General features: G+C 36.2%; 3 protein-coding genes across 7 annotated transcripts in view; 2 read left to right on the top strand and 1 right to left on the bottom strand.

Annotated features, from left to right (window-relative positions):
* The window catches only part of LOC132706855 (ephrin type-B receptor 1-B), a 340303-nt gene extending 324558 nt beyond the window's left edge, over window positions 1-15745 (top strand). For 2 of the 5 annotated variants that reach the window (XM_060678452.1, XM_060678451.1), the window contains exons 9-16: window positions 133-841; window positions 2418-2468; window positions 2546-2686; window positions 2743-2993; window positions 3960-4169; window positions 5138-5316; window positions 5378-5536; window positions 12980-15745. In XM_060678452.1, coding sequence (XP_060534435.1) covers window positions 133-841; window positions 2418-2468; window positions 2546-2686; window positions 2743-2993; window positions 3960-4169; window positions 5138-5316; window positions 5378-5536; window positions 12980-13247 — 1968 coding nt within the window. In that variant the 3' untranslated portion in view covers window positions 13248-15745. Of the gene's footprint in view, window positions 1-132; window positions 842-2261; window positions 2280-2417; window positions 2469-2545; window positions 2687-2742; window positions 2994-3959; window positions 4170-5137; window positions 5317-5377; window positions 5537-12979 lie in introns of all 5 variants that reach the window. The other 3 variants (XM_060678453.1, XM_060678454.1, XM_060678456.1) reach the window with 3 other exon arrangements.
* Window positions 15746-17197: 1452 nt separating this feature from the next.
* On the top strand, window positions 17198-18763 carry LOC132706615 (uncharacterized). The gene is made up of 2 exons (XM_060678050.1): window positions 17198-18396; window positions 18545-18763. The coding sequence occupies exons 1-2, from the start codon at window positions 17623-17625 to the stop codon at window positions 18761-18763; spliced, it is 993 nt and encodes a 330-aa protein (XP_060534033.1). The 5' UTR covers window positions 17198-17622.
* A 618-nt stretch (window positions 18764-19381) lies between these two features.
* Window positions 19382-20708, bottom strand: LOC132706616 (snRNA-activating protein complex subunit 1-like). The gene is made up of 4 exons (XM_060678051.1): window positions 20392-20708; window positions 20184-20330; window positions 19807-20132; window positions 19382-19630 (listed from the first exon to the last, which is right to left on the bottom strand). Exons 1-4 carry the CDS (start codon window positions 20598-20600, stop codon window positions 19398-19400), a joined length of 915 nt encoding a protein of 304 aa, XP_060534034.1. The 5' UTR covers window positions 20601-20708; the 3' UTR covers window positions 19382-19397.
* Between the last annotated feature and the right edge of the window lie 4058 nt (window positions 20709-24766).

Here is a 24766-nt window from a genome sequence, read left to right as displayed (position 1 = left end):
CCCAGTTTTTTTATATGCGGAATGCGTACTATAGCCTGTATATCCCTGTCGCACCGGGTGCCAAAAAGTACCATCGGGGAGTGGCTATTCTTATCTTGTTTCATTCGGCGGCATGTCGTTCTTGCTTTCCAGGAAACGTTCAACGAGACCAGAATCCACATAAGCGGCCTAAACGCTGTAACGACCTATAGGTTTCAAGTATTCGCGGAGAACGGCGTGTCCCATTTGGCGAAACGGACGGCTCCGGAATACGCGGACATAGTCGTCACGACGGAAGCGTCCGGAATCAGCGGCATCACCAACATACGGGTGACGTCGGTAAAAAGTACGGAAATAACACTGGCGTGGGACGCGCCCTCGCTTAACGACGGCTCGGACATGGAGTCCGATCAAGTCATCGAATACGAAGTCCGCTGGTTCCAACGGAACGACATCGAATACAGCAACTCCACCAGCTTGGTTACCAATAAGCTAAGCGTGACCATTACCGGGCTCAAGCAGAGAACCGAATACGGTTTGCAAGTGAGAGCCAAGACTTTTAGGGGAGGTTGGGGTGAATATTCGCCGGTCATCTTTAAAACCACCGGCCAAGTGTTGAACACAGGTACGACGAATAAAAAAAAACGTGTCGGTTTGTATGGAGACGCTTACGTTGCAGCCTACGTCGGACCGGAAGAAGGTATGCGACTCCAGCTGGTGGCGGGTGGTATAGTGGTCATAGTGGTCATTCTGGTGGCCGCTATAGTGCTCACGGTGGTGTTTGTGAGGTCCAGATCCAACGACGAGTGCAACAAGAAACAGCCCAGCGATTGCGACACTTTGGAATATCGCAACGGAGAAGGTGAGTTTAGTGACACCGGACTAGACGGGAAGTTAGAAAAGGAGCATCTTGCTTAGGGGGGTTTAGACTTTTAGATACACGTTACACTATAGGTGCAAGGTTCGTTATAGTGTGTCGATCTCTCATTTTTTAGTGCGACTTTTTGTGACACGGATTTTGTAGCGTTTTCTTTTATTAGCTGCAAAGTTGTTCTAAAATGAAGATATTTTCCTGAATAGACATTTAGCTAGTGACCATAATTTACCAATCAAAATTTTCGTTTTTTTTAATACAACTTTAATTCTACATCGATTGACTATGCCTAATTTTTGTATGTACTCGTAAAGTTTGTCGATAAAATGCAGATATAAAAGAACCCTGTAATAGTGAGCTACCCTGTATATCAACGTAATATTCAATAATTGCTGAGAAATACGAGACTGAAATAATAAAAATGAAAAAACAATAATAGAAGTGAAAACGAATTATTGGAATATATAAACTAAACAAAGCAAGGGCGCGAAGACATTTTTTCCACGAGAGCAAGACCCAGTGCCTGCAGTTTACCTCTTATAGTTATTCCCTATGTTAACAGTTTTCCAAGCAAGTCGAGAAAAATAATTAAAACTTTGGAAAATCGTTCTTCTTGGATTTATTTAATTACGAATTTTAAAATGTTGTATAATTACAGTGGCACTTTTTTCTGACCAAAGAAAACTATTATATCCATGACGGTATAAAATGCATTTTACTAAATAATATTTTATTATAAGTTACTAAAGAAATATTACCACGGTAGCCCTTTTAAAATGCGGCAAAAATTTATTACTTTAGTTATGGCCTGGTTGCCCATAAAAACTGTTCAAATGTTAAAAAAAGTTCTTTTGATAATAACCCTTGAACGCGTGAAGTTATCGATATGCGGTTTGAAGTTTTTAGAAAAGGAGCATCATTATTGGAATAATTGTATTTGGAATAAATGTTTGAATTAGCGACCTCTAGGTGGAGCACTGAAAACTAGTTAGTGACAGGTTAGGTTTTCTTTAAATAAGCAAGGTTTTTTCTTTAAAACCAGACCTAATTTGTTCAAATATGTTGAGTCAAACTAATGTTATAGATATTTCAATAAGTCGTCTCTTATTTGATGCCTTACAATTAAAATTACAAACTAAAATTGCAAAATTTTACACAGATTGCAGTCGTCGTATTCTTTTTTAACTTACTTTTGATTAATTTTTGATATTCTTATCACATCCGAAATAGCGGTTATTATTTTTAAACATTTACAAGTTTTGCTGGAAACTAAAAAAAGAGATCGAGAATAACACGCCACTTAGAGCTAGTTGTACGTCATGTTAGTGCTATGTGACCTCCGACCTATAACCCGTTAAGATTAACATTGCCACCCTTATTGCACTTTCACGCCACCTCTAACATCCAGGACTGGTAGTTACGTACAGTAAGTAGGTTTAGTATTAAATAACCCATTTTCCCCTCTCCTTGTTAACGATTTTTCGGTTGGTTTTGGGTTCCGCCTATCAAACGACAGATTCGATTTTTAATTTTTTTTGTTTTGTTTTTTCCGCAATATTTTTAGTTCACCACACCAGCTTGGACAACCCTCCCATTGTAACCACCCATACCAACGGTAATTGTTTTGCTTTTCGTTTGGTTACTTTTTCCACACGGAATCGCCGAACCCCGCCCTAAGTTTTGTTTTTTTAGTGACCACGCCACTGTTTACCGGAATCAGCGGTTCCTCGCGGACGTATATCGATCCTCACACCTACGAGGATCCGAACCAGGCCGTGAGGGAGTTCGCTAGAGAAATAGACGCCAAATGTATAACCATCGAGGCCATTATCGGTCAGTGACGTAAGCAAACGAAACGATCGTCCGCGGATTGACGTTTACATTTGTAGGCGGCGGCGAGTTTGGCGACGTGTGCAAAGGAAAACTGAAAATGAACGGGGCGGACATCGACGTGGCCATAAAAACCCTCAAGGCCGGCTCTCTGGACAAGAGCCGAAACGATTTCTTAACGGAAGCGTCGATAATGGGTCAGTTCGAGCATCCCAATGTGATCTTCCTCCAAGGGGTGGTCACCAAATCCAACCCGGTTATGATTATAACCGAGTACATGGAGAACGGCTCTCTGGACACGTTTTTAAGGGTATGCCAACACACGTAATCAATCCAACAAACATATACTCATATACTCATTCCAATGCTCCTTAATGGTGGAATAATTGAAAAATCTTTACATATTTTTTAATCTGTTATAATTTTATATTGATTGTGGTATGTATTGCCGATGTGCGCTGGCGTCGAAATAAAAGGATCCAAAAGTGTTCTTGGTTAACTGTCAAAAATATGTAAGCTACATCTGTCACTTATAGGGGAACATATCAAAATTCGATCTTTGACAGCTATCAAAAATGTGTACTCAGCTCTATGTACACTATTTCCAAATCTCTTTGAAAAGATATTAAATAATTTAAATTTTAAAGATTTTGTAATCCCTGTATAGTCTTAAATTTAAATTGGGTCCAACAAATATTTTAAAAAAGTACTTAGCGACTATAACAAACCATCTTGCTGTGGAACTAGATAAAATAACAGCAGTAAATATGGTAACACTGTTACATTTTAAACGGCTATGATAATTTTTGACATGACGTAATGCTTTACCGAGCATGCACGTGGATTTTACGCACTAACCATTAAGGAAAAACTCACTAACCGTCCACGGCCATGTTGATCACCGAAAGTTTATTGTAGTTTAAAAGCGACGTTTGATATAACTGACGCACGCGCATATTTAATGTCAGACTTACACAATTTTGAGGTTATCTAGCTTTACAGTTCCTTGTAAAAAATTACCCCCATACATCACTCGATCTAAACAAAATCTATTCTATAATAGAACAAAAATAAAGAATTTACTATTAGCAGTTATTAAAGTCCACGTATAACAAAAAAATATTTGAATATCTGGAAATCGCCAAATGCCCAGAAGCAAGGGGTTTCGCCTTTCCATATGTAGATGGCGCGCAGTACGTACGAAGCAGTAAAATCGTCCGTGCTATGCACATGGCAATATCTATACGTATGGCCGCTAATGTAGTAAATTTTTTAGGCAAACGACGGCAAATTCAAAGTGATACAGCTGGTGGGCATGCTGAGAGGCATCGCGGCCGGTATGCAGTACCTGAGCGAAATGAACTATGTGCACAGGGATCTGGCCGCCCGAAACGTATTAGTTAACGCGGAACTAGTGTGTAAGATAGCCGATTTTGGCCTAAGCAGAGAGATCGAAAGCGCCACCGAAGGGGCGTACACCACAAGGGTGAGTTCGTCGTTTTTCCGCCGTAGCTTTTGAAATTCTGATATTAGAAATGGAAACAGTATTTGTAACGACGATATCCCAACCAAAAGATGAATGTTTTAAAACTAACTGTAACTGTAGATGATTTGTATTGATGGGAGTGATTTTTCATTTTAAATGTTAATAAAAGACACGAAAAAAGATTTTGTTTTCAAGTAGATAGAGTTCGAAATTAATTAATAAACAAAAAATACACTTCCGAAAGAAAAATTTCTCTATTCCTTTGAAAATATGTTTAAGGCCACTTTACCTAGTCTATTGCAATAATGGTTTGGTTCGGTTTAAAAAGAAAAATAATACCCCAACGATGTTTTCCCAAATCAAGTTAATTTTTAAAATTCTCTTTTAATATGCTTGTTCTAAACGATTTTTCGTTTTTAAGTAAATAAATATAAAATTATGTATACAAAAATCTATCTCAACCGATTAATTTTCGGAAGAATAATATAGAGTTATATTATTTTAAATATATAAAAGTACATGTCGGAAAATAAATTTTCATGAGAAGTAGGTTTTGAAAGGTTAAAAAATCACATATCGTTGTCCTCCTTAGTAGTTCAAATGTACCATATGATTATTTCAGTTTTCCTTTCTTTTGTGATGTTTTGGTCTCTGCTTAAAATGATTTTATTTAGTTAATCCTTGGAAAATCGGTGGAAGAAGCATTGTGGAGAATGTACTATGTTTTAAATAAAAAAAATTCTGTTCAAAATGAAATTAAACAATTGTTTTAGAACTTCTTTTTGTTGAAAAGATAGTTCAGGATTTCAAGGGCAATATATAAGTGATGATTCTTAAAGAAATCGTAATTTAAGTCGGAGTGCCTCTATTTAGTTAGTTATTTAGCCCTTAGCACCTTTTCATCCTTTTTGCTCACATAGTAGAAGACAAAGTTGAGTAAATTTCGAATGTAACCTAAATTTGTCTAGGGTGGAAAGATCCCCGTGAGATGGACCGCGCCCGAGGCGATAGCGTTCCGGAAATTTACATCGGCCAGTGACGTGTGGTCGATGGGCATCGTCTGCTGGGAGGTGATGTCATATGGAGAACGACCATACTGGAACTGGTCGAATCAAGACGTCATAAAGAGCATAGAAAAGGGTTATCGGTGAGTAAAGTCCGTGGGCGTTATTGGTAGGTTAAGATTGTACGGTTTTGGTGTACGGCAGGTTGCCTGCGCCGATGGACTGTCCCGAAGCGATTTACCAGCTGATGCTCGATTGCTGGCAGAAGGAGCGCACCCACAGGCCCACATTCCAGTCCATTGTAAAAACGTTAGATAAGTTAATTCGAGTTCCCGATACTTTAAGGAAAATTGCTCAGAACCGGTGAGTACCCGCAGAATTTAATACTCCCCCCCCCCGCCCTTAAAACGTATGAAACGGACGATAGTCGACGAATTTAACCCGAAAGTTCTGACACAGGATGGAAAATATCAAATTTAGGTGTCGAGTCAATCAAACTTTTCGGCAATGTTGTACGTGTATTTAATTTTTATGTGTTTATTTGCAGCATGAGAAACTCTATGCTTTACATGTTGTAAGTTTCATCATTTTTTTGCACAGTTTCGCTTTAATATTTTGCACCGGATCCGTGGCACATTTTTTTCAACCCTATAATGTAGGTGGTAGTTTTTAATCAAGTTATTACTTTCAAAATGCACAAATGGTGTATGTTTTTGAAAACTAAATTCTCGAGCCTCACGGAATAAGAATATTTACAATCAAGTACTGTATCAGTTGCAGCATAAAAGGTACATACAGCATAACTTCGACGGTGCGCATTTCAGTTTTTCTAGTTAGAAAAGGATTTCGGAGAAGTAAAACGGTAATAGACTTTTCTTCAAACATAAATTTAAACATCGGCAAATTCGCTCATTAAAATCAAGAAGGTCAGGTGATAAGAAACAGTAAATTTTAAGTGGCACTTGTTTAGACAATAGCCCTTTTTATTTATTCCGCACATATTTAGCAGGAAACTTCTTGTTTGATAATATTATATTATTTTTATAAGTACTTTTGTCTGACGGTACCTCGTTGCTGTATTTATTAAAAATTCCTTTATTTTCTTTTATATAGCAATGTCTTAAAATCTCAGAATGTTGCCAATAAATACATGACTCACAGAAGAAGAAGGCGGATCTGATTGATTTTTGATCGAATTTGAAGATAACTGACTAACCAAAACTTTTAACATTGAATATCAGTAATAAAACGAAATCAAAATGAAACGAAAAACCCTTTTTTATAATCTAAAATGTGCAACACAACCACCATATGTAAAATTTGTTGTCATATCGTTTGTCGAAAAATATGAATTTTATGCAAGTGGAAAGTAAACCTTCATTATAAATTTCACTTTTCACATTTCACCCAGAAAAATGTTTCCTAATCTTAACCTCATATTTTTTTAATGCTTTGAATACTGTATCTATTGGTCTAGTGCCTCCCCGGATAATCGAGGTTGTGCTGTATGGATCTGGACTAATTTCATTAAATCTCGAAAAATGCCGATATTTTTAAAAAATATATGAATCGCTTCTGCTCCAATTTCGCACCGTTACCCGTCATTCTTACTAACAATAAATACTTTGTGTTTTAAAAAAATTCTGTTAGTAGGTTTTTGACATTTCTTTCCAAAAATTACGTCGATAGCTATTTTCGCGGAATATAACCGAACAAGTGATCGATTTTATCTAATTCATTTAGACTCGCATTATTGGTTACGAATTTACCAAAAATAATATAATAGAATAATAGAAAAATAAATATTATCCTCATTTTCTTAATTATGGATTAATGAATTGGAAATAAAAATTGAACAAAAAGTAAATTATAATAATTTTTGCAGTTTTATCGGAATTTTTGCTACCGAATCTCGAAAGGCCGTCTTTAATTATTGTGGATAATGCACGGTGTCATTCTAGACTTGGTCAGAGTGTACCAAATGCGTCGACAAGAAAATAAGAAATTATCAATTGGCTGCGCAATGAGCGGAATAGTTACCGAGAAAATGATCTAAAAATCACAACAAGTTACAAAACAAACTTGTTGTATGCTACAGACGAAATAATTTTGTCTTCTTACCATAGAATTGGTGTGGGCTCACTGCATTTTTTTTTTAATAAAAATATTGTAAGTGAGACGCACGATCATACTGCAGCAGTATCTGTTCCAGCCAGTTATCGAAGAAAATTGGATGTATAATACATACAAAAAATGTAGTAAAACAATACCGGAAAAAGAGAATACACCAATATAATGGTGAAGTTCTCCAAAACAATATACGGCTTTTGCGACATAATCCGGTATTTAACTTTGGTAAATTTTTATGAAGGTATAACCGCCGCGGTCCTACCTCGCTTGGGTTTCTCTTTCTATAAATAGATTCGCAATTCCACAATGCCGATCCAGGACCGTACTTCGGTACTTCGTGCATACAAATGCTGAAAGCTGACAGATTTATGTACGGTTTCATCGGTGAGATTTCTCAATTATTATCCAAGCGGTGAAAAATCATCCATTCTTACTTTAAAACGTTTACTATAAATATAAATGAAGGAGTAAATTTAGCTACAAAGCAATGTTAGAATATTTATTTAAAAAAAAATTTTTCTACATCAAAATAATCATTTTCGTCACTAGAGTCAATAATACTTCTGACACTAGTCGACTTCCGTAAATATTTTCTTCTCCGATGACATGTTCTACACGTTTCATTTTGTATGTAAATTTACTTTTTGGAGCGTTGACGAGTGAAAAAATTGAAAAAAAAAAAAACAACGGGGATAGATTCAAACAGTTTGAATCATTATATTTATCATAAAATTTTGTAAAGGAGGATTTCATTGCCAACCAGTGTAATTTAATATAGATAGCAACAAGAATAACAATCTATTTTATTCCGTCTGGCATTTTATTCCTGACTATGCCAGCACAAATCGTACCGTCTGTATAATGTATAACTGTAATTAATACATTTGAAAAGAATGTGTTTAACAAGAAATTAAATGCGCACCGCTTATACTTTTCTTTTTCATTCACGCTGTTCCGTTTTTAGAAGACCGCTACCGCTTAACCATCCCAACCCCCGGCACTTACCAAACCAACCATTTCTGCACCTCCAAACTACCCCCGAACTGCCCACCGGCAACCCTTATTTCGGTTCGTTGCAAAGGCCGCGGAATTTTCACACAACCGAGAACGGTAGTAGATACGGTCTGCCCGACGTTATTCTACTGCAAAATTACGGTTTCGCATCGTACTGCATCGCCCACGAAGAGATGGAGCGTAGGTTCCAGTATAGGAACAACGTTGCGGAGCAGGAGATGAAACGCAGATTCAACAGCCTGTTGAATTTGCAAGAAGAAAACGCGACGGGAGACAACCACCAGATGAACCAGCTGAATACCGAACGATGGCTCGAGAGCAACTTCGACGGACAACACATATACGAGGGCTCCTCGAGCAGCGTTACCTCGTCGAATTTTTTCAACCAAAAACCGCATTATTATCCCAACTTGGACAGTAAATTTTTCGATAATAAGCGGCCGGACGAGGTGTTCTCGCAGTGCGTCTACGCGGGCGAACCGTCGAACTATTCGGCGAAATGCACGAACCAGTTCTCGAATAATTTCGGCGCCGACGGCAGTTCGGCGGAGTTGTTTGGACGCGAAGACGGAAATTACGGGACGAGCGAGGGACCTACTAAAACGAGGGCTTGGGTCGATTTTGCCAATTTGTAAATACACGCGCTTTTTAGTCAACCCGCACCCCCCCTTCGAAGGTACACGTTGCTTTATTTACTTGTGTGCGTGTGGATGTGCGTATGTTGCTTGCCATATTCTTGCATGCGCATGCCCTCCCCCTGCCCCCCACCCAACCCCATTTTCTAATTTCGATTTGCCGTGGTTTTGGTGACTTTTCGTTGTCGCATAATAAACGTGTCGGCGGTTGCTTCTACACAGGGTGGAATGGAAGGTGCAGTGCAAAGTTATGACCCTTCATCTAGCCACGATGCGAAATGTCGGAAGTAGTAAGGGGTGTTTCTATTCGACATATAGAACTTTAAGTTGCAATAAAACAACGATGGATTATTCGATTGACATGAATTTTATGTATCCGAAAGATAATCTTGTGGCATTACATTTTAAATATGATTTCTGGCATATGACCGCCACGGCTGTTCGTCCAATTTTCGATTACTTTTTCCAACATTTGCGTCCGTATATCGGCAATAACACGGCGAATGTTGTCTTCCAAATGGTCAAGCGTTTGTGACTTATCCGCATAGATTACATTACATAGCCCCACAGAAAATAGTCTAGCGATGTTAAATCACAAGATCTTGGAGGCCAATTCACAGGTCCAAAACGTGAAATTAAGAGGTCACCAAACGTGTCTTTCAATAAATCGATTGTGGCACGAGCTGTGTGAAATGTTGCGCCATCTTGTTGAAACCACATCTCCTGGACGTCATGGTTATTCAATTCAGGACCGACAGAGTTAGTAATCATAGCTCTATACCGATCACCATTGACTGTAACGTTCTGGCCATCATCGTTTTTAAAGAAGCACGGACCAATGATTCCACCAGCTCATAAAGTGCACCAAACAGTCAATTCTTCTGGATGTAATGGTGTTTCGACATACACTTGAGGATTAGCTTCGCTCCAAATGCGGCATCGCGAAACAAAATTCGCTTATGAAAATCGGGAACAACAGCAATCTCGTTTTGGGCCCGTTCGACGAATCTACGCCTTACTTGATGATCGTTTGGCTTCAATTCTTGCACGAGTTGGATTTTGTAAGCACGTAAACCAAGATCCTTCCGCAAAATCTTCCATACAGTGGATGGACATTCATTCGGGTCTTCCTCAATGCTACGCTCTCCAGCAGCAGTAGCTTCTTCTGTACGCACCGTACGGCGTCTCTGGGGATGCGAGTTATCAATAAGAGCAAACGTGGTGCCAAAACGTTCCATGGTTAATCGAATTAACTGCTCTGATGGACGATTTTATCGACGATAAAATGGACGTAGTGCGCGATACGTATTCCGCACAGAACCATTATTTTCGAAATAAAATTGCACTATTTGCAAGCGTTGTTCAGGCGTGAGTCTATTCATGATGAATTGCCAATCCAAACTGAGAATAAATCGCTTGACAGCTGTTAAATCGGGCGCCATCTTGAACAGTAATGCCAACTTAAAGTTCTATACATCGAAAAAAAAAACACCCATGACATGAAAAAACTTGTAGGTCTAACGTGCTATCTAAAAATGAGATAAAAAAACTAACCAAAGCTTGTTTCTGTTTTCAATCTATTCCAATATTTTTTCTACAACCTTCTGTGAAACACCTAATTATACACCGAAAGCGTCCACTTACGACGTGAGTTTCTTGTCCCACGGATCCGAGCCACTTTTCGAGAACACGACTACGAAGTTTGTCACTTCTGACAGTCATGTCAGTTATGGTATAATATGCAACGAGTGCGGTAAACGGCATTTGAGTCACGAGTTCATTTGACACGAGTGTTTAATAAACGAGTGACTCAGAAGTTAACCAAACGTGTTGCATACTATACTTTATCTACGACCGTTAGTTTTTGGGTACCACATCCGCACGCTAGATCAATATATAATTAGGTTATTTTTCAGAAGGGAGTAAAAAATTACATGTATTCGTGTTGTTTTGCAAAAATGTATCAAAAAAATTAACCGACGTAAAAAAGGAAATATGCGACAAGTTGGTAAACCCGTTAACCATTTTTTTATTTATTTAATTGCAATCAACAGACTTCACAGCCCAATAACAGATCACAAAACCAAATCTTACATTAATCGCACGTGATCGCAATCTATGAACTAAAAAAATACCACCGACGTGAAATTTTCCAAATAGAATACTTTAGATTTTAAATGAAATTTTTTTCATGCGGTTTTTGAATGAATGGAAGTACAATTAAAAACGTCCACTTCGTATTTTAAACTGTTTGCTAAACCACACATTCGGAATAGTGGAGAGTTAACGCCGACATTGGTACGGGGTATTTAATAAAATACGCTACTTCTATTTATGAAACTTATGCTTATGAAAAGAACAATCAATTTTATAATGAACTAATTTATAAAAGAACGTTAATGCAGATTTCTTCCGTCTTGATTCTAGCGTTTCGTAACGAATTACTTGAAGTTTGATATGGTATGTCAGACCATAAAAAATTCTTCTGATTTTTTTCTATTTCCTCAGTATTTTTGTTAAAGGAGAGACCAGACTAACGAAGCATACTCGGTATACTTCTTACTAGTGAGTACAAGGTTTCAAAAGTTTTCATTTATTGAAAATTGCATCCTGCCAACATTACATACGCCCCTTTTCGAAGTTTATTTTTGTGTCTAATAATGCCGTTGTATTTGTATTGGCACAGGATAAAATTATGATCCTAAAATCTGATTGGTCAGTTTTCGCACTAGGGCTAGATCAAGTCATAACGTTTTAGTGCGACGGGTAATCTATCCGTGACGTACGAGAGTGGTCGAAATATCACTCGTCATCACTCATCGAAGATTCGAGTTTTTTTAATTACACCTACAACAAAATTATAAGGGAACTGGCGTAAAGCCCGATTTTCACACAGCAACAAATATGCTGATAAGACTTGCTGCCTTTTCTGGTTGCTGCAGTTTGTTGCATAAGTATTTAGAGGGTGAGCTTTTCGCCTAATTTGATACGTCAATTGAATAGATATTCGTAACATTAGCATAGAAGACAAACCGACTGGCCTCATCACGTGGGTGGTTCAGCCTTAGAGAGTGTCATGTCACTTAATTAGTAAAAATATAAATTTAACTGAAGGCTCATAAAAAACAAATTCTTTATCGATTGATTACGATTGAGCAGGCAACTAAAACTGATATTAATTGATATCATCTCAAGTGAAGTGTACATCGACCTCTCGTACGAGTTGCCAACGTTATATTTATGTATTTTTCATTATCTAATGGCAAGTAAAGTTACGTAATTTTAATTCGCCTTTTAATCATTTCAAAGGTATTAAAATTCGGCCAAAATTTTAATTTGGTAATCTTGTCAGCTTTAAGCTTGGTAATAACAACTGTTTACGTCACAATTTGAACAACTTTTGACTGTAATAAATAACATTATGGTAAATTATATTAAAATATACATTGTGATATCATTGTGATCTCCCGACCTGTATTGCACTATAACGCAATAAGAATATTTTGACCGCCCTAGTGTTAGTAGATGCGTGCTGAATACCCGTATTACCTAGAACAAAAATGACTGTTTGAAACTATTTAATAGTCTCGTTTGCACGATTTTCCAATAGAAATTTTGATTTTGATGTCCACTGAAAATGGCAAACCAAACGTTCTGCGAACCTAGGCCATCTAAAAAAAAGGCCAAACGAAGCTTTTGAAGGGGTCGCTACATTTATAACCACAATTTACAATCCTTAGCGCATGTTGCGGTTAGTTTCGCGTTTTTTAAGTGTCAATGAAACTTAAATGTGAAGATACGAATTTTCAAACACCTTGCCACCCTGTTTAGTAAGCAGAATTTTTGTTTACATTAAAAAAAAAAAATTATATGCATCTCCCGTAGAAAAGATGAAACATGTTGTGCAAAGGCAATCACCGAAAACCACATTCAAATACAATCGCCTCTCCCTGCCGCTCAACCGTCGCCCAGTTGAAATCGAACAAATTTCATGTCTACGATATTTCAATAATCATCACGTTCGCAGCTCGACCAACCCCCTGTCCGCAGACGCCCCCGACCTAACCCAATTCACGTCGGTCGAAGAGTGGCTGAACTCGATCAAGATGACGCGGTACTTGGAGAACTTCCACGCGGGAGGCGTCAACAGCATGGACGCGGTAGTGAATTTGACCGTGAAAGAACTTACAGAGATGGGCATCACGCTCGTCGGCCACCAAAAGAAAATAATGAACAGTGTACAGAACATACGCGCCCAAATTAGGGTCAACGGTAACGAGGGATTTTTAGTTTGAAATGACACGGGGTGTTAGTGAAATGGGACGGGGGTGCTAACGCCGTTTTCAGAGCTTCAATCGACTTATCCGACGGTACTCCCTGATAAAAAAATTATCGCAACCGAAATTAATTAAATATTTAAACAATAATTCGGAGATTCACAATAAACCACCTCATTGTGTCCTCGGCACTCACGAAATACGTGTATCAGTTTATTGTAGGCAATGACTATAAATCAACATATTATAGGGACCTGCGATTTACGGAGATCCAACTAAAACTAAAAATTGGGCAATAAAAATACAATAGCTGTGTCTATATACATGTCAATAAAATCAGTACAAAACACTGTTAAAATCGACATCACAATAACACAATTTCCAAGGTTGACGTTTAAAAAAAAAAAAAGCACAATTCGGTCCATAAAACAGAGCGTGAATTCTTCGTTATTTCTTTTAAATTCTGAACAATCGTTTTTATTTTTATTCCGCTAAATAATGATAAAATTGACACGGTATATCAATAATTGCTTATACCATTACCAAAAAGGCTCTATATTGTTTTCCCTGCTTACTTGTGGAAATACGAATCAGCGATCTAGTAGAGCGTTTAAGGTTAAAAGATAGTCGTATGGAATTTACGTTTTTAGGGTCAACCAATATTAGGGCTCAATTATACGGTAAGTTTTTTTACAAAAAGTGCAGACCCCGTTAAAATTTTTCGCATCGGCCGCCACTGAATGCTAGTAGATAAAGAAGTATGCATAGACTAGTTAGTCGTAATTTTGTTGTCTTTCAATTATAATATCAGACATCGGGGCACGTTTCAATCAGACCTTCGCGAAATTTGACCGTCCATCGTCCAGGCGGTATCGCTCGTGAAACTCTGAAAACGGCAAAAAATCCAACCGTTATAAACTACCAGTGATTTTGTTGTTAATATTTTAACCTAATAATGGCAGCTTACGTGCTTATATTAATTTTTACAAGTGAACAATATGTATTTTGGAGCAAATCAAAAGGGGTGGTCGAAGACACTTAAATACATAGATTGTGATTTTTTTTATACATACTTTTATAGATTTTTATACCCAAGGTTTTGTATCGCTTCGTGTAACGTCCCATCTATTTAAATACGTATACATATTGGTAGGTTTTAAGATTTTTTCTATTTAATATTATAGTTTTTCTGTACAGTGTTATATCCCACTTCTATTCGTCGCTTCGTTTTATTAATTTATTCAATTTTTAGCTTTGTCGAAAATACATTACTTTGTATGGAACAATTAAAATAAGGGACAACACCAAAACGTAAAAAAAAAGAGAAAACACACGAGGTTTGTTTATAGGCGTAAACGAGAGGAGATAAGCATTATTTTTTCACATATCAAGTTAACGAATAAGATGTTTATACCGCATGTCCTCCAATTAAATGGAAGTTTCCTTAATTCCGTCGATTTTCTTTTAAATTAACAATCAAAACTAGTATACCTATCCCACTAATTAATCTGTGGCTAATACATCAAAAACGTTTTCTACAAATTCAGTGTTGATTGTAAATAATAAATGTTAAAAGATTTATGATATTTTCAACGATCGCGGTTGATTTTTCGCGCAGACTTTGACTTGACCGATATTCTACTCTCAGAAATGACGAGACTTTTTGGTTTGCTAGACAAAAAAATATTTTTGAGCTTTTTGACCGGCTAACGGTTTCCCCCATATAATTTCATTTGTTACGCGTACAACTTCTTGTCGTCGGCAAAGGAAAACTTAAACTAGATAGTTAAATTGATGTACAATTACTGTCCGTAGATATAAAAACGAGTAAATTAAATAAAAAAAGACTGTCGTCTAAGGGTTAATTCTAAACTAAGAGTAACTAATATCCAGAGGAGATAGCAATAATTGAATGTTTTTTAATTTGTTAATGGATAGAGGGCGGGTTGGACCTTTTATTAAGGCTAAAACGCCATAATTTACTTTCGTTCCCTTATTGTAAAATTTGCGATTCGTTGTACTTAACTAACTCTTTTAGTGCGTGTTGCTCAAGAACACTTTGCCTAACGTCTATTTAAGAAATTTTTTGTAAATTTTGTATTCGTAAATGAAAAACAGGACTGAGACTTATTGTATATTGTATAAGCTATATTTTTGTTTGTTTAAATAAAGTTTTCTGACACGATTTGTAATTAGAATGCATTCCATCGATTGTCGATTCGATTCTGCGCTTATTTTGCTTTGCTCTTGTTCCTCTTCTATCGCCACATCAAAAATAAAAACGAAAACCGTTAGCGGAAGAGTGGGGTGATAAAAGAGGGCGATGAATTATTCTTTTCTTCTATCATTTTTATGCCTACAATCAGTGCGAGTGATGGTGTAAAAACAATTTGAAATGGAATCGAATGTTTTTTTTTTACTAAAATTTATACAATTTTTAACAATATATCTTTCTATACCACTTATTCGAGTTAAGTCAGTGTAAAATTGTAATATATTTGTAAAATATAAGGATATTAATTATAAAATATTAGCTTAATAACATTGGAGTTTTATTTATCAATGCCACAAGGTTTCTAACCTCTCCTTAACATTGTCCACGCTTTTATCTAGCGTTATTTTTCTCAAGTCTATATTCTCATTATTTTAAAATTAGTAGTTGCCACTAACAACTGAGGAAATTAAAAGTTTTATAATGAGAAATATAATTTACAATGGCAGAGGACTATGGCCTTTTCATCATATCAGTAATACAGATATAGAGACCTGCCTATGCCGATAATACAGGAACTTATGAAGCAACTATGGAAAGCACTCGAGAACCAACATGGCCGCTGACAGATGCGAAAATATGCTTAATTAAAATGTTTTGGGTTAAATGGGGCATGCGCATTAACCTTTTCTACGGAAATATCACTATTTTATCTAATAGCTATATGATATTCATACATACCTATAAATTTTACACATTTACGCAACTTTCTTTTTAAACAGCTATCTTCAAAAACCTTTTTCCTTGAAAAACATTTTTTGATGTTGGCTTCAGAGGCGCCTGTATTAACATTATCAGCATAGTCAATCGCAATTGTTTCGCATGCTTTCCAAATCCTCAAGAAAAATGATGGTTAATTCATCGAAATGCATGGAACATGAAAATCACGAAATGTAATGTAAACAGGGGCAGTTCGAAAAAGTATATTTTTTCAATATTCTTGGGAAGAAAATCAAATTGTCTTAAAATATGGGGAGGTTGCAAAATTATTCTAAATTTCAGTTAACACTAGAATTGTGTCAATCGCGATTGTTTCGGTGTCACTTTTATTCAATCACTTCATAGGACCGAACGATCGAATGCAACTTGTTCGTTGTCGCTGCCGCACTGACCGGTCTGAAGTGACCGAATACAGAACGACCGATCGACCGACCGTACCAAAACAAATCGAATTCGCCGGAATATGATTCATTTGAATGGTTTAAGATTTAAATGCATGACTAAGACACGCCACGCAAAAAGGAATGGAAGTATTGTTATAATTATTCTATAGTATTGAGTTGCGACATCGATTGGTAGATTTTCTTGTGTTGAATGGAATATTGAATGAAATATCTATTTCCAGACAGGTATTTAATATAAACAAATTAAAGTATTACTGGCACAACCCAATATGTAGCACCTATTTTGATAAAATCATGATTTAATAAAAAGCAGAACACAGCTAAATATTATACTAACTAGAACAGAAAATTTAACATATAGACACAACAATAATTAAAATTCAAATAAATCTGAATCGGTCGTTCGGACTGTTCGGATTCAGTGACTATTGCCACTTATGTTGGCATCAAAAAGGATTGAAATGAACAATTGATCCTATTAGAAATCGGTCACTGATTGATTCGGTCCTCGTAAAATGAATGATTCACACAATGCTAGTTAACACACTAACGCACGACTTCCTGCCGACCACCATGTTCCTTAAAAATAGCGACGCTGTCGCGATTCTCGGAAATTCTCGGATTCATTCGGAGAAACCGACTCCCCTCTCACACGCGACTACGCGATTGGTAAAATTCCGTTTAATTCTCAGTTAAAAACAAAATGGCAGTGTATTGAACGTGAATGTTGTTTTCTTGCGAGTAATTCGTCAAAATGGCCAATTTTATTTTTACTGACATATCAAGTGCGGACGAGAGTAAAATTAGTGTTCCGTTTACAACAATATACCGCGTGAAACAGGACATTGTCAAGAAGAAACCCATTTTACTGTGGACACGCCAAGGACGCGATTGTTGTTCGACACATTGGAAACGGCACGTCCTCCACAAATCACGTTTCACAAGAGACTGCATTAGACATTGTTGTTATTAACAATCGAGAAACAAATTGTGTAAAATGTGGTCGCACACTTTGTTGCCCTCGGGCAACGCTTTTTTGCCCTTTAAATCGCATCAGAAGCGTGGTTTCAGCATGATACCACAAATGATACCGATTATTCCCGCGAAAGAATTGAAGAATTCCAATTTCGTCAACAATGTTGTCAATTCTATTGACACATTAGCTAAGAAGTCAAATTGTTCGCAAATAATCACTTCAATTAAAGAGAAGTGCCCTGAAATCATTTCGTGTGGTGACCCCCAACAGACTGGTAGCCCTAGCATAAAGAAAATGAGGAAAGAAAAATCATGCAGGTTAAAAGAACCTCGTAAAAATTCCAAACAAAACCAAACCAAGCAACAATTACAGGAAATGTTAGCACTAGATTTTGACGGGGTGAAGTCAGAGGTTAATTGTAGCCCCAAAAGGCGTACCTTCACCCTTAAGGACTTTATTGTAAGTCAGCCACCTGGTAAAAGTACTAAAATTGAGATACCTTTTGTAAATAAAGCTGAAATGGTGCTGACCATAACCAAATCCCCTCCATGCAGTCAAAGGCAGCTGTCAGAGTCTGAGAGCGATGACAATTTTATTGTTGAGAATGAAGATTCACAAAAACCAAGGTGTTGGAGGCAAAGGCAAGTTTCTTTTTGCGAGAGTGAGGACAGTTTTATCATTTTTGATAGAGAGGATGCTGTATCTGAATCAAGCTGTGATATCGATGAAGAAAGTAGTAGTGAAGATGATAGCAGTGGAGATGAATCGTCCTATTCAATTGTTGAACCCAAAAAGGTATGCTACATTGTTTTTCACATCAATTTACTTCAGAATTCATGTGGGAAATCATAAATTCCAAATGTACTTCAATAATGGGTACTTAACTGAATGGTGTCATTTATTTAGAACAAAGTTGTTAATATAGCATTTTTTCCACACATAGGTTAGGTTTGCATCAGACGATAAACTATGTGACGTGCATCCCATGATAAAATGGTCCTACGCTTATCAGGCAGCGCGAAAAGGTCCCTGGGAGCAACATGCCAGGGACCGGTCTCGATTTAACGACCGGGTTTTGAGAGTGGAGCAACAGATCAAACATGTCTTCAATCCCAAACACAGAGAAAACATATACAAGGAAAGGTTTAAGGAACTCTTGTAAATATTGTACCATGTAAATAGAATTTTTATATGGTTTTCTTCCTAATTGGGAAACTTATATACAGAACTTATATACTTGCTGTCGTAAGAACCACTTTATCCTGATTAGATAATAACTGAAAAAAAAATTAATAACCTCTTATCCAAGGACAATCTTGCCAATTTTTAATGTTACCGCGACAATGCAAATTTTTTAATTTGGTTTGGTGATAAAAGTAAGTAAACTGTACTGTAGCAAAAATAATTATTATCAATGTGCGGTTGGCTGCCATTATCAGTTGACTGTCCTTAAACTAGATATTTGCTTTTCAAGACTGACTTTGTTTTTCATTTATTGCGTCATGATGTCATGAATTGTTGGAATTATGTTTACTTGTGATTATGATTTTTTTAAGTTAGTAGTAGGGATATGGGTCACTTGGTGCAAAAGGAAAAGCATCGAAGTTTAGCTTTTCCTGATAATGGTGCTAAATCAATCATAAAATTACTATGTGTTATGTAAAAAATATGTAAATATGTATGTTATATTGATAGATAAAAAATTAATGCAGAAGTTATATCGAACTATTTGTTTTATGTACGAAAATATATTAACAATAAAATAAAGCATAAATATTTCAAGCAAACTGTGGCATTCAATCAGAATTACTCTCCCCTTCACTCAGATCCATTGCCGTTAGCACCTTGCGGCTTCCTCTATAAACCGCATTTTGGTTCGTAACCGCCTTTTGCCTAATGCTTCGCCTTTTGTTTGCTACAGATGTGTCTGTTGAATTATTTTTTAGGTTGCTCCCAAAAATGTTGTCATAGGCTCGATCAAATTCCTCAATCACAGAAGAGGGGAACAGAGAAAGACTTGGGCATATTTCTAAAAAATTGATTAACTTTTATCAACATTTCTAATTCTTTAGCAAAACAAAGTATTCAGGTTGTAAGTACTTATATAAATAACATGATGTTACTACATCTATGCATCTTAATATTAAATTTAATCTTCTAATGAGAAAAATATGAAAATGTAAAAACAGATTGTAATCAATTTACCTGCATATTTCCTAAAAGCCGCGTCATATTTGGTGCAGACAGTGCCTAAATCCTTAACTAATCCATCTTGGATCAAGTCTTTGAATTTAGCTAGAGAACTTTCCGTACCTTTTCCTTGAAAAGTGTCGTCAAATGTTGTATTGCTATGCTTGGAATTATTACTGGGTTTTAAAGGTTTGTAGTGGGCAACATAAAGAAAAGCTTTGTCACATTTCATTTTGGCAAAGATGTACAAGGGCTCAAAATGATTTTGACTTTTTGCCATGTACATCAGTTCCTTAATGGACTTGAATTCGCTCAAAGTCAAACGAATTTTAACCAAACCCCTAAAAGTTGGCCAAGAAATTAATATGTTTCGTATAAAATAGTTTACCTACTTTATTGGCTGCTTGTAGTATAAACCATATAACAAGTAAAAGGCTCCCATTTTAATATATGGGTTGTCCCGAAAAACAATATATTTCTTCACTGTAGAAAATGCAACTTCACACAAAGTTGTTAACTCGGTCACATAATTCTGATCACTAAAATCAACGAAATTTCAATTTGATTTGTTTCAATTAAATTTTGGCCATGTTGACTTACGCGTAAATATACGTAAATTGGCGAACTTGCCATAAGTTTGCAAAATCTGTGTAATGAAACGACTTTAGTGATTCGAAATATTCTAAAAAATTTTCGCAGTCGAACTTAAAGGCAGTTAAAACAGATTTTTCGTAAATTTTTAATACCGAAGATTTCCGAGGTTTAGTAGGTGGACACGAGTTAGACGACTGTTTTTCTTTTTCCGACATGCTTTGAACGATGCGACAGATAGCTTTAAACTTTATTTTTAAATGATTAACGAAAAAACAAAAATTGAACAAAAACTTAACCTATTAATCTCAGTACCAGAAGGGGAAACCAATTTGCTCTTGGCTGGGCAAGACTGTTGTGGACATTCGCCCATGTTCCGGCATCTGCCGAGGATTTTTCTTTTGGTAACAGGTCAACACGTAAAAAGAAATATACGCAACATTTGTTCTCAGCTAGCAAAAAAAGGACTTTGACCGATACCAAAAAAAAACACGGCTTCCCCTGCTTACACCACGGACAATGCGGACCCATCCGCCCTTTAAGCGGCGGGAATTGCAAAAACAGCGGGACCGACACACTAAAACACTTTAAAACATTCACCAAGTACTTCGCAAACAAAAATAATACGAAAAAGAACTGATATCAGAGTTTTTTGCGACGGATACAGTAATCGAACGGAGGTAAACCGCCATGTGCAATGATTCACTACATTCGTCGGGAAAATTAAATCCCACACAACTGAGGCGATTTCAGGGGAAGTTTTGGTAAGCTAAGTAAGTCGAATAGCTACTAGAGATAAGAGGTCTTGCCAATATTCCTACTACTGGATCATATGACGCAACTAACAAAAAAATTGAGAAGGTAAATTCAACTTGCGCATGCCCGATATTTAAAATCTCGTTTTTAACCAACAATTTTTAACTAACAGTCGTCAAAGTTTGGATGCAGAATTTTACGACCGTATTTTCTGGGATTCTATTAAAGAACGGTTCTCATATACGTGCTTCACTGTGGTTGACTTGGCGACAAAGCGTTAATTTACTAAAATAAATTTACATATGATAATTTACATCGAAACGATCTCGATTAAAATGTTTATTGCAAAAAATTCAGGCAACTTTTTATAAGATGAGCAATTTGTTTTAGCACTACTGTGTGAGTTAGACTACCGGAAGGGGAATTTCAAACGATTTTTAAAAGACTGGTAGAAGACAAACAAATTTTTTAAATATTTTAGAATCGTTTTTGGTGGCTACTTTAACACCTGTCTAGTGCCAAACTGAAAATATTAGTGCCCTCCACACGCGTATTTTGTAGCAATGAGATTCGTATTTCTACTAGTTCGAGCAGATCTGCACTCTATACGCGTTAAGACGAACACAAGCGAGACGTAGCGCAAATAAATACATTTTAGCGCCCGATGAAGTCGAGCGTAGCAAAAAGGAATTAAAGTGCATAGCGCGTTGTTATTATTTTATGAAAGAGCAAAGTGGGGAGTCCCATATATAAATATATATATAAACTACTTTTAAATCTTTTAAATTAACTTATACATAAAGCAACACTTACCTGTGTCTAGAAACATTCGTTTTTTGCAGTTGTGAGCACTAAAACAACTTTTCCAATGGGTGGGAGTTTTTATCACAAAAACACGAAAAAATACGGACATAATCACCTAAACACCAAAAATCAAAACAAAGCCACAGGAGCGTTAGTATCCTGTGACAATATCAACTTTTTTACAAACTGATATCGCGTTTTTATAAAAATAAATCAATTTTCCATAAAACTCGCGATAATATCGGAACTGCCGGTTGTCACGAACGTTCGAAAGATCATTCCCAACTGTACTAAAATATCATGTCATCTTCGGCGTATCAATTTTTACTAATAGTTATATAGTTAAAGTAAACTCTAGCATTTTCTAGAGGGCTAAGCTATGACGTCACAATACAAGCAAGGAAAATTTCAATAAGCGAAAAAAAAATGTTACGGAATGTAATCTATCTTCTGTGATAAAGGATCAGGCCACATTCTGAATTTCATTCAGCATTGCTATTTAACCGTTTGAGTATTTATTATATTTAATTTCTAAATTATTACGCCACGGAGTGAAACTAAATCAACGTTCTGTTGTGTTTTGCGTATTCTTTGTTGTTACATATATTGCACCAAATAAATGGCATTTCCGTAAAGTTAGAATTGGAAAATCGTTGTGTCTCGGTTTTATCTTTAGCGTATCTTGTCGATTTCTGGAAGTTATTAGTTATTGTGACTTTTTTCAAATTATCCTTTGGAGTGAAAAATAAACTGCCCATAATAGCTATGTAAAATGCTTTGATTATTTTTTACATTTTAGATGGCTTTATATTCTTTGGTATGAAGACAATTCGGTCAATATTTTTTAACTAAATGGTACATCGTCCCTAATTACATTCGTCTGCAAATTAATAAATTTCACAAATCAACAAGATCATGTCATTTGCGAAATAAATGTAATTGGGGAAAGGAATTTTAAAGCAGATATACAGTCTCCGTATTTTACTTCCTTTCAGAAATGTTTATTTTTCAAGAATTTGGTCTTATTAAGTATATAAAATACCCACAATATTATGCTGCTTGGCCAGTTTTTTATTCTACATACGTCTTCAGTTCACTGTCTTAAAATTTTATTCTATTCGGCGGTAATCTAACAGTGCCACTCCAAAACTCACATAAACATTCAAACATATTTTTCTTGACAATATTGAAGTGGCTGGATCATAAGAGCAAATTTTTTACTAGCAACAAGGGGGATATGGTGTTTTTTAAAGTATTTTTCTAAATTTTTCTAGAAAATTAATACAACCCTTGTTTTTGTCCTGTTCCTTTTACCTTAAATTCACCTTCAAATTGAAACAGCGTGTTTAATTCTTCCTACCGATTTCCAACCACAGTTTTTTTTATATATTAATACTTTTTGACTCATCAAATCAATGAACAACATTCTATATTGTTTCTAGATATGTTGGCCGGGAAAACATTGGTGTCGAAGTCAAACTTGCAGTACATATTTTCATGTTTTTGACATTTCAAATAATAAATTATAAAGAAATATTGTTTCTATAAATTATAATTATCATCGTGGCACTTACTACCTCTCAGGGAGCCATCAAAACTTATAAACAATGTTTTGTTTCCAAGGACAATAGTGATATTGATGATTAACGATCGAACGATGATAAACGAGTTATTTTAAAAACAGCTACATCAAACACTGACAAACTATATATTTAAAAAGTACTTGTTCCACTTAAAAAAGTGAAGTTGTTAATTTTTTACACATTTGCAGGGCTCATTTGTTTTTATTGGTATCTTCAGAAGTCATAGCGAAAAAATCATACTTGTATAAAAAGTTTTTGCCTATCCCGTTTAATAAACTTGAGTAACTTTCTCATCTCCTGATAACTGGTCATAACACCTCGGCACAAACTCCTCTGTTTCTTGCTCTCGGATACATCAATTTTTCCTCACAGAATGTTGATTCCACCTTAGGGTTTTTTGCACAATATTCTTGAAGGTAGATTCTGTGATGGAACCGCACACTTGCTAAGTTTTGGCTGCTGACCTGACAAAAAAAACTTTAACCACCTTCACTTTAATTCCACTGTCTTTCGCTGGAAAACGATGAAAATGAATGTTCCGGTCAGTTCCTTTCCTTGATTTACGTCCGGAAACGCAACAAGCCGTGTTGTGTTTTGTTTTGTAAGCAGTAAGCTTTTCCTTTAACGTTGAACAGTGGATAGTCAATTTCTACGCCAACACACACGAAAACAAAGTAAAATTACCTGCAATGAATGTTAACAATTTTTGTCGCTAGAGGTCTCATTAGGTGCGTTCACTGCTGAAGCAAATTCAACAGTTTGTTTTTGTCTCAAATACTCAATTATTTTTGTAATTTGCATTTATATATATAATTCCGCATTTCAGATGTTTCAATAATTTCGCCCATGCCCGTCATCCATCATTTAACTAGTAACTTTACTGTAAAAGCAAACATCAATTTTCTGCTTGCCAAAATACCGGCGGCTTCTAAAACACAGTGTGCTGGTAACTAACATTTTGGTGAATGTTGAAAAATTCGGTGCAACTAAGATGAACTACGACTTATAAGGGTTTTTTAAGAAATGTGGTGACCTAATTCAATTCAATTCAATTATGCGTTTCACAAAAAAATGTTGGGCTCGACTGCTAGGATCATTCGCCCATTGCCGACTTCCGTCGAGGATCTTCGCTTTTGGTCATTGACCAACACGTACAAAGAAGACATATAACCAATATTTGCTCAACTAGCAAAAAAACAAATTTGACCGATACCAAAAAAAACCGACACCCCCCGCTTCCA

This window comes from Cylas formicarius, unplaced genomic scaffold (assembly GCF_029955315.1).
Source record: "Cylas formicarius isolate icCylForm1 unplaced genomic scaffold, icCylForm1.1 PGA_scaffold_8__14_contigs__length_24414737, whole genome shotgun sequence".
NCBI classification, from domain to species: Eukaryota; Metazoa; Arthropoda; class Insecta; order Coleoptera; family Brentidae; genus Cylas; species Cylas formicarius.
This window is presented reverse-complemented; position numbering and strand designations above follow the sequence as displayed.